This window comes from Haemorhous mexicanus, chromosome 1, assembly GCF_027477595.1.
Source record: "Haemorhous mexicanus isolate bHaeMex1 chromosome 1, bHaeMex1.pri, whole genome shotgun sequence".
In the NCBI taxonomy this organism is placed as follows: Eukaryota; Metazoa; Chordata; class Aves; order Passeriformes; family Fringillidae; genus Haemorhous; species Haemorhous mexicanus.
Window position 1 is genome coordinate 147,491,548 of NC_082341.1, and position 10,456 is coordinate 147,502,003.

The window sequence follows — 10,456 nt, forward strand, 5'->3', positions numbered from 1 at the left end:
GCATCCAGCGGAAGGCTTTAATGGATTGAGAATGGTTATTCCATGGGTGTAATACTTCCCCACAACACACAGCCCTTGTCACCTTGACTAAGCAATGTCTCTAAGGCTGGTGTGGGTAGAGCAATGATCTCACACCAGCCATGGATCTGCCATGAGACAAAACACACAAACTGAACAGTTGTTCAGATTTCCCCAAAAACTCCCTGTGAGTTCTGTTCTCTCGTTTCTCCCTCTAGCAGACACTACATCTGTTCCTTTAGCAGTTGCTGGCAGAAAAGACAAGCCCTGCTGCCAGCTAATACTATATGATCTGCTGCTGAATTAATTTTCCACTTAAAAATTAAATTATGGGCCAGATCCTCATTGGATTTAATACAGCTATCACCTATTAGGCATCTGATGGTCTGGCCTTTTATAGAGATTATTCTTCCTCTTTCTTTGAAGCAAGAACACAACAAAAGAGTTAGATTTTGATCTGATGTGTGAAGGCAGTGAAAATATTGTTTTGTGTCTGATGCATCCATCATGAGAAATTACAACTTTTTTCCAAAAGCTAGTGAAAAACATGCTATTCAAAAAAAAACAAAAGAAAGAAAGGTTGTAAAAGACACTATAAATCTTTTATTTCTTTTGAGTTACTATGAAATGCCCTTCATTTTGAAGGAAATGGTACAATCAATGATGTGTACTTCTTTCTCAGGAAAAGAAGATATTTGCACTAACAATTCAACATTTACTGACAAAAGACAGCTTACAGAAAATGTTCATGGTGGAAAAAAATCATATTCGTGATTACACTTCTTATTGTGGATGATTTCATGAAGTGTTACAATGTTAGGAATTTCAAGTGTGCATTTAAAGAAAGCTTCTAATCCAGTATTAATGCAAAGGAATTTAAACCATCTAAACCACCGGTGTTCAAAATCACCCTGATTTCTTCCTACTCACAGTTAAAGAAAAAGCCTAATCTGAAAGTCTAAGCCCATGATATAATACTCCTTGCCTTATCACTGCACACTGGTTTTTAAGAGTAGTCAAACATTCTCAATTAATTGTAGATTTCTTACAAATAGAAACTGTGGTTGGAAACAACGTATTTCCTACCTCTTCTTAGTTACTAGTCTCTGATCTCCTATACAAAATTAAATTTTGCTTTCAAAAAATATTTGTTCCTACATGGCCATTAGCTTTATGGTTGGTGCTGTTAATTGTCAGAAAAGCACAAGGGGGAAGCCACTCGACAACACAGTTCACATACCCAAAGACAGACCTTTGGTAAAACTTAACCAAAGGAGAACAGAAAGAAGAAAAGAAAACCACCATTACATTCAAAATCTGAAACAGATTAATCACACAATATCACCTATTATAGTACTGAGTGGAATAGTGAAATCAAATGAACAAAAGGAGTTTGCCTATGGTTTCATTTATACAAAACAATTTAAAGTTTACTTCCATAGTCTAGGGTCCTTCAGTCTGAAGAATGTATTTTTCCAAGTAAGAAAATACAGATTTTGAAATAGCTTTTGGGAATTTTCCCTGCCTGCTTGGCAACTGCCTACCACATTGGCCAGAGGAGTTCTAGAGTTGTTGTAATCAATACCTTGCATTCACACAGAATGAGGGATAACAAAATAGTCTTCAGTTTATGTCTTTGTTCACTGCCAGGGAAGGTGAATGTCTAAATTGTGTTTTTAAAATTACTCAATCAACGGATAATTGTAGGTTTTACTACAACGCCTTTTTCAAGGCATTATTTGCATCAAACACACCAATACTCCAGGGAAATAAGACTGCTCATCTACATTTCCTAGCTGGAGCTGCATTTACACATCTGGGGCTCAGCCTTGCCAGCCTTCACATGTGCATATTGATATTCACAGGAGTAGATATGCCCAAATGAGTAAATTCATATAGATTAATGTTTGCACAATCAAAGGGCTTTTAAAACAAATTCTATTAACTTTATATGTTAAAATGCAAGGGAAAGCTCAAGCACGAGGAGACAAAGATACCAGAGGAATCTGCAGCAGATCACCAGCTTAGCTTACAACTGCTGTGTAACACACCTCTCACCAAATCAGTGCAGCTCCTGCATTTCCAGGGGGAAACTGAGGCCAAAGTTTGGGTGGGGTTCCACAAGCTCTGTTTGGACAAGAGGCCCTTTGAGAAACAGCTGTCACTACACTACTTATTCTCCCCTGTTGATTATGCAACCTCAGAAGCTCCATGCTCCCACCAGAGACACCTTATTGAAATTCCAGACCCTCATTCATAAAAAAATGTAAATATACACTTAATTTCAAGCACAAGAATAGGCTTACTGATTCTCAAGTGGCCTCCAGTAGGTACGGCCTACTCAAAACTTTAAACTCAATATAGACTTAACACCTTTGCTGAAGCACAAGCTCTGCAGAAGGAGCACACCTGCATTTCTCTGTGTTTAAGTACATGCAGAGAACTTTATTCCTTTCCTCTTTTGTGATCCATGTAAAAGTAGACACATACACAAAAGAGTCAGTTTTCCTGGGAGATCTTTTTTTTTTTTTTTAAATCAAGCTCCAGAAATCCCAGCTTACTCTGCAGACAATACCTGGGCAAAGAAGAGCAAAGGCAAGAAACCAAGCAGTTGAGATGTGCTCCTACAGCAATTTCTCTTCTCACATCCAGGTCATAACAGGTCCATGGCTTTAAAACCAGACTGCTTAGAAATGTGTGCAGTGGTGTTTAGTAGCACCTATTAAATAACACTGCCTAATCAACAAGTAGGGGAAAAGGACCTGCCTGTTAAAGATTCAACAGCTGCATCTTTATCTGCTGGAATAAGAAATCCCTGTATGGAGGTAGCCCTCTTTCAGGCAAAATTTTAAAAAATGCCAAGCTTTCCACCCTTTTTTACTTTTACACATAATGGAATATCAGGGTACAATAAATTCCCAAACATAGCTTGCAGGGAAACTTTATGATTCCAAATATCAAACACCTGTATGCCAGAGGAGCACGGAGGTTTTATAACACAGCAGAATGCATGCCAAACTCTGCTGTGAGGCAAGCTCCTCCTCCACTCTCTGTCCTAGCAAAGCACTGCAAGCTCTGGAATTCTTTGCTAAGGCCTTGTGCCTGTGGGGGAATTTATCCCAAAAGGCATGACCGGTACAGAGAAGCACCAAGATCAGCACAAGACAAGATTTCAGCTGGTCAAAGAAGCTTTGCTCTCCATTCCCAAGCAGATTTGGTCCTTTTTTAATTAAAACAAACAAAAGAAAATCATCCAAAAAACAAAACAAAAAAGAAAAAAACAGGAAAAAAGGAACAGAAAACAAAGCCAGAGTATTCAGAATATCTCAGAAGGAGAGAAATGGCTGAGAGTCATAGTTCTGATGTTTCAGACACAAAGGAAAAATATTTTCACAACTAGTTTACTGTTTAGTACCCTGTAGATACATAATATTTGACATTTATACCAGTTTCAATATTTTATGACCTAGAATATACTTTAGATCATGAATGAAAAATAAACCCATTCAGAGAACTGGAAAATAAGTGCATAACAATTTACTTTCAAATGCAAGGTTATGAAGGGGTTTTTTTTAAACTTCCAAAAATATCTCTAGGAAAATATTATTTTACACAGCTATATTACACAGTGAAATAAACTTTGTTATGTACAAGGTTTCAGTATGAAAGAAACCACAGCTAGACATTTGCTCATGGTCTAGATAATCTGTTGTCTCATATAAGTCAGAAGTACAACAGAGAGACTCTCCTTCACTCTTTTTCAGGCTGTCTCAGTGATCATTTCAGCTTTCAGTAGTTACTAGTAGTTGTATAAAACCTGTGTGCCCACATCCACATATTAACCCTATCACAATCAGATATGGGTAGATATGCTTTCAAAACAGGGTTAGACATCTGCTTGACAACCACAGTAACCTGAGAATAACTCAATTGCATATTGGTGAAAAAACCACACAGTGCAGGCACCTGAGCTATAGCATTCTAAGGGAGCTTGGTATTAAACCCTCCCCTGGATTTGTGTTTCACAGGCCAAATCCTAGCTTGTATATTTTAGGCAGAACACACGACACCACAATCCACTTGGCTCAAATTGGCAAAGTTGCTTCATATAGTCTTAACTAATCAAAAGCTTGTATCTACCTATTCTTAGACAACAAACTTTGCTCCTGTCACAGAGGTGGAAAGGACATGGAGTACTTTGCTATTTGTGGTATAACTGTAAACAGCTTGGGGGAAGACCATATTAATTATGCTTCAAGTTTACATCACACTGTTCGTTTCCATTACTTAAATGAACTCAAGCTTATCTTCAAGTTCACATCATCATATTGAGTTTTAAGGGGAAGGAATTTTGAATTAGAAACTGCCTCCAAATCAGTGCTTGCTCACACACCCCAGATCCCAGGACAAAGATCTGACAGTGCTGCCTGTGTGGGAGATCAGTTCAACAGCTGAATAAAAGTTCAGCGAATACTCAGGGCAGGCAGCATTGTGCTCCCTCTTCCTGAGGGACTTGCACAACTTTGGAGGCATGTCCTCTCCTCTAATGCTATGGCTCAGCTGCATACCATAGAAATTAGCAAAAAAAAAGAAGCACAAAATCCCTAATGAAGAGGAAACTGCTTTGGAACACCTAAGCCCTGTAAAGTCTTCCAGCCTGTGCTCCCTTCCATCACAGCTGCACTCACTGTGGCACAGAACCTATGGCACATTCACAGCCAGAAGCACCCAGCCAAGAGGTCACCCTCTTGAGGGACAGCTTACTCAAGACATACTCTTACACATAAGCAACCTGCCTCTACTGCCTCTGTGTATAACAGACATAATCAGGAGCTCTGCCACTTGCTTTAGGAGAAGTCAAGGCAGCCTGTAATGAGCCCTGACACAGCTCAGCATCTGCCTGTAGGAGTCCCAACACACACCAGTGTGCAGAGTGTACAACTGGGGTGGCAAACTTCCTTCCCTAGGACTGCTGGCAACAAATACATCTTCTGTCCCCAAAGACAAATGCTGATGGCAAAGGAGAAGGTGCCCCAGCACACCTGCAACCTCCTATCAATCAAGAAGGCGTCAGGCACATCAAACCCTTTCCATTAAAATCAGTGTCGATTTCTGCCTTACACCTTCTGGGGAACTGGTTACCAAACCCACAAAGCCTTGAACCAGGCGAGGAGCAGCTCCTTGCAATACCAACAGAAGCCACAGCTGAAGAGAAACAGTAGCAGAGAAGGGAAAACAATATCCTCGTGTTCAGAGCTACATGGTCATGGCCTGGAAGTTGTTGGCTACTTCTTAATGGCATTAAATACTATTAACTTCTGCTGATAAGTAGATGTCAAAGGCATTTAGCATCTTCTAGGGTCAGGCCTACTGGCAGATGGTTGAGGAAAAGGCTATGTGCGAATATGGCAGAGAAGAAGGGAAAGAAGTGAGAGAGGAGAGGGGTAAAATTGCCCTGAGTTTTATCCTCTACAAATATTAATTCAGGGGTTTTATCATCAAGCACTGAAGGAGTTAAGCACTAAAGCAGACACTTAAGCAGCTTTCCCCCTTCCTTTCACATGTGATTGGAATGAAGCTGCACCGAAGCAACCCAAAGGGCTTATAACAGCTCAATTTCGCAGCCTTCAGTTTTAATCCCCATCACCCAGGCTAAGCAGAATGGTGGTGCTGAGGCTGCTACTCCACAGCAGTCTGAGCACCTGGATGATGATGGTCTTCATCCTCCTCTTCCTCCTCCTCTGCAGCCTGCAGGTGGCTGGAGAGCTCCTGGATCACAGCAGCCCTACCGATCTGGTCATTTCTCCTCTTCTCCATGATCAGATCCTCCAGGCTCTGAAACTCCAGCGTGTGGCTACGCTTGTCCCCCAGCCGGATTTGCAATCGGTAGGGCTGCTTGCCTATGCGCAGCTCCCCGCCGATTTTAAACTCTCGCTTGCCGTATCGGCACCAGGCAGCAAAACACTCCGAGTTTCTCCAGCTCAAGTCGCGATCCTTGCAACCCACCTGCTCCAGGGCATTGCGCACCACCACGGCCGGGCTGAGGGGTTTGTAGCGGTACAGCCGGTTGGCAATGCGGCCGCGTCTGCCCTGGCTGGCGTCGGTGAGGAAGCTGTTCACCACCTCCAGCCGATGGAGGTGCACAACTTGAAAATCCCCCACATAAACCACCCAGTGCGGGTACTGGGCTTGGCACACAAATTCCACCAGGTCACCTGGCTTACACCTATTCAGCAGGTTCTCCGGGGTGTAGGTGCTCAGATGCCCCCCACCTCCTTCATCACCCTCCTCTAGCTGCGTGTCCTCCTCTGAAAAGCTCTTCTGGTAAATACACTCATCCCGGTAATAGACTGAGCACTCCACCTCGTGCAGCTGGGGATCGTAGGGCTGCAGGGCAGGGTTCTCACCCCCCAGGTCATGCACCGAATCCTGCTGCTGCTCCAGCTCATCATCGTCATTCGAAAAGATGTAGGAGACCCCGATCCTTGGCCCTTCATCTCTGTCCATACCTGTCGGGTCGGCAGTGGGAACTTCCTTGTAGTTGAGATGGGTCAGCTTCTCCACCTGGTTCCCCATGCCCGCTGCAACGACAGACACACGGCGGGGCCATGAGGGCGGGCGCGGGTGAGCGGCTCCCAGAGAAGCAGCGCGGGCATAAGCGCGGCTCCCCCCTCCGCAGGCGTCCCGGTTCTCCCCGCTCAGCTCAGTCTCTAGCAGCGCCCCGGGGCTGCGGGAGCCCGTCGGGGACGGGGGGAAGAGGAACACTTCCCTACCTGTGCGGAGGAAGGCGCGGCGGCGGCGGCACCACCACCTGTTAGGCGGCGGCGAGGAGAAGAAGAGAGGCGCAGGAGCCGCCGGGGAGCGGGGCAGGCACTGAGCCACCTGTTAGAGAGGGGCTGCGAGCGCCTAGGGAGGTCGGGATGTCCGAACTAGGGACGGCAGAGAGCGCACCCCCCGCCGCCCAGGTGAGCCGCTCCGGGCCGCCGGCCAGGTGCGCCTTCCCCGCCCTCCCCCGGCACCGGGCGGCCGCGAACTTACCCCGCGGGGCCGGCGGCTGCGCGGCGCCGGGAGCGGCTCAGGGCGAGCAGGCGGCGGGGCGGCGGCGCGCCCGGATCATGGCCCCGGCCCGGAGCGGCTGCTGCTCCCCGCGCAGCGGCAGCGCCCGAGCGCCGCGCCGCCGGCTCCGCGGCTGGGCATAAGCCCCGGAGAGGCACGGCCGAGGCGAGGGAGGGAGGTTGGATCCGCCACGAACGCCCCGGCAAGCGCTCAGCCCCCAGCATTTAAAGAGGCAGCTCTTTTTTTTTTTTTCTTTTCTTTTTTTTTTTTCCCCTTCCTTCCCACCCCACCCCCCCCACCCGCCCGGCTTCCTCCCCCTCACCTCCCTCCGCTCCGCACCTTTTCTCTCTCTTCGGTCCTACATGCCAAGCGCTCTGCTCCCCGCCGAGGCTGGTGGCAGGCGGAGGTCGGGCGCGGGCTGTCGGCGCCGCCGCTGCGCAGCTCTGCGCGGGCAGCGGGCGGGCAGCGCGCTCAGCCCCAACTCGCACAGGCGCGGCGCCTTTAAGGGAGCGGTGCCACAGCAGCCCAGCCCGCCGGTGTGTTCGGGGGGAGGCTCCGCAGCCGGAGTTTGCCCGGGACGGGGCCGATAGGCGAAGCGGAGCCTCGGTGCGCGGCCGTGCGAGCGCCGCGGTGCCCGAGCGGAGGCGCGGAGCTGCCCCGGGGGCAGCGCCAGGAGGTGCCTCCCTGGGGCCGCGCACAGTGACGGGGAAGTTGTTAAGTGAGCACAATCAAAGCGCCCGGTTCTCCTGGGCTGGCTTAACGCCTTCGATTCCTCCATGCGCGGAGTGCGTAATTAGGTTTATTAATTTATTTTCTTTCCGACTCCAAGAGCTCAGTCTATTTTTCAATATAGAAGATTATGATTCTTTCTCCCCTGGAAAGGCATTATGAGATCTGGTGGGAATATTTTGCTTTCTGTGTTTTGGAGAACACAAAACAATATTTTGCTTTTTCATTAATGCCTAGTTAGTGTGCTAGGTGGGTTTATTTTTCATACTATTTTAACAGACACTGGTAAATCCACGCTGTTAAAATAGACTACAGAGATAATTTATGGGATGTAGGAGTAATGTCTTTAATTTTGTCTCTCATTTATTCCCTTTGTCTGTTGTCTTGTAATTTTTAAGCCCAACTGCAACTGCTGTTCTGAGTATCCACTAAATAGCGGCAAATGAAGGAACAATTGTTGTGCTACCAGGGCCTTGGGCACTGCCCATAGGCTCAAAGAATACGATTTCCATCAGATTCTACATCTCCGTGGTTTCAAATACAGACCTGCCTATTGGGGTGAGAAGAATTGCTCCATCTGGGACTGGGAGATGAGCACTGCTTGGGATGGTGGGACACTGCAAGCAATTGCAGCAGTGACAGCCAGATCAGGACCTTTCTGTTTTGGATTCAGCTGGTGGCTATGTCCATGGGAACATTCTTGACATGAACCTCCCAAACACCCCGCCCCGACACACATGCACTTTGGTTTGCATCCCAGTGTGTTTTCAAGCAGTGCACGTTTCTTTCACATCCCACCAAACTAGATGTACCCTCTGTGGCAGGGTTGGATCAAGGCAGGTTGAGCAAATGTCCAAAATGTTTTGAATTAGACATGATTTCTGGGCACTCCATGTTTCCCCCTGCAGTTCCTCTCCTCTATAGCTGCTGTTGGACAAAAGAGGGCTCTGCTTCATAGTCAGGGCATTGTGAAATTGCTTCACTAATTAAAGATGGGCATGTGTGAGAGTATCCTAAAACAAGGAGCTAAACTGAACATAGAAGTGATTTTTTTTATGTTCTCAGGTTTCTATTGGAAGCTTTTTCTCAGCACTGTATCTTCCTATCTCTAGACCAGTTATACTTGGTTAAAATGTTTGGCAGCCCTGTGTTTGAGGCCAAGTTTCTCTCTGAATCTTCTGCAATGGTGGAAAGATGTGTCTGTGTGTGAGTGGAAACTCAGTATGGCCCAGGCAGTCACTTTTGTGTTGATGCACATTTACAAAGATTTGCAGTTCTCTATCATGCCTTCTCTTTTTCTTGTCTGCTTCATTTCACCTCAATGCTTAATTTTCTGCATCTTGTTTGCTGCTTTAATCTCTTAGATCTCTTTGAGCTTCCTTGCCATGACTGCTTCATGGAATCCATACTGTCTGTTCAATCTGCTGCTTTCTAGGCTAAGAAGCCTTTGGTGAGTATTTTTGTATTGTAAACCACATCCGTAATGGCTTACTGCATACACCGGTGAGGAATTGGGTGGAAAATCCACAAAGAATCTACAGTGCCTATATGTTACTTTGACAGTGCCTAAAATTATGATGGTTAAAACTTTTTCTGCTTAATCTCTAAGCCTAAAAGCAGCCGTGCTTGCACACATACTGAAGTCAACAGGGAAGCCCGCACTGCTAGGTGTGATTCCTCCCTGGGGTCACTCCCAGGTTCCAGTCATTTTCTTGTTCAGATTGCAGAAGAATTTCTTCTTTGTAAATTCTCTTTTGGAGAGAAAGCTCCACGCCAGACAAAACACAGCTTTGCTTCTGGAGTGGGCTCATTCCAGCAGCTCCCTTATCTGAGTCCCTACAAAGACAGCAAGGAAGCAGGGTTCAATCTATGTGAGATCTTTCTTGATCAGCTCTACAAGAGCCCTCCAACATTTTCACAGCTGAACTTCACATCCATATGCTCTCAATCTATTGTTGAATTCAGCAACACATCTACAGGTTCCTGACATAAAAATACTGTTCTGGTGGGTCTTAATATGCCTTGTATGGTATTTGATTTGCCTGAAACTTTGATAGTCCCTTTTGAGGCAAAAACACCTGCCATGCTGGAGGGCTCTCTGGGAAGCCAAAGTTGCTTGGCCATATAGTCCATTGGTGCATACAGAGGGGACTGCACCTCTTGGCTTGGAGACTGTGGGACATCTATGGAGCAAGTGACTTCTATTAATCTATTTAGCTGCTATCCCCCAGGGGCCTTTGTAGTGCTAGTCGTGGTTGCCTTAAAGCTAATTTTGAGAATCAGATGTAACAGTTATTTTGTTGTCCCAACAGTGCATCACGTTGTTGCTCCAACTGCAACCTTATGCATATTTTACATCCAGAGATTGAAAAGGTGATATTGATTTGAAATCACAGTTCATCCTTACTTGGATATGAACTGCTGTGGTCACACTGTTATTGTTATTAAAAGATATCCAGGATGAGAAAAAGAAGTCTTGCTATGTGTTTTTTTTTTTTCTTAGCAGTGCTTCTGAGTAAGACAAGGTTTAGTGTCATATTCTGTAAGCACATTCTGTTTCACAGGTATTCAGCCAGCTGATGGCTATGACACCCTTGAATTATTTAATGGCTTCCATTTCTTTTTTGCAGTAGAGTTTTATGAGAACTGAGAT

General features: G+C 45.9%; 1 protein-coding gene across 4 annotated transcripts; it reads right to left on the reverse strand.

The window, feature by feature from the left end:
- Nucleotides 1–598: 598 nt before the first annotated feature.
- On the reverse strand, nucleotides 599–7,575 carry LRATD2 (LRAT domain containing 2). Of its 4 annotated transcripts, none has more exons than XM_059866902.1 (2): nucleotides 7,414–7,575; nucleotides 599–6,599 (listed from the first exon to the last, which is right to left on the reverse strand). In XM_059866902.1, exon 2 carries the CDS (start codon nucleotides 6,592–6,594, stop codon nucleotides 5,698–5,700), a length of 897 nt encoding a protein of 298 aa, XP_059722885.1. In that variant the 5' UTR covers nucleotides 6,595–6,599; nucleotides 7,414–7,575; the 3' UTR covers nucleotides 599–5,697. The 4 variants fall into 4 exon arrangements, with proteins under 4 accessions (XP_059722885.1, XP_059722903.1, XP_059722893.1 ...); XM_059866920.1 differs by having other exon boundaries at nucleotides 7,397–7,553; XM_059866910.1 differs by lacking the exon at nucleotides 7,414–7,575 and adding an exon at nucleotides 7,057–7,156.
- Between the last annotated feature and the right edge of the window lie 2,881 nt (nucleotides 7,576–10,456).

Excerpts from the sequence above, each read along its gene's own strand:
- LRATD2 (XM_059866902.1), bottom strand. The coding sequence starts at position 6,594 with ATGGGGAACCAGGTGGAGAAGCTGACCCATCTCAACTACAAGGAAGTT.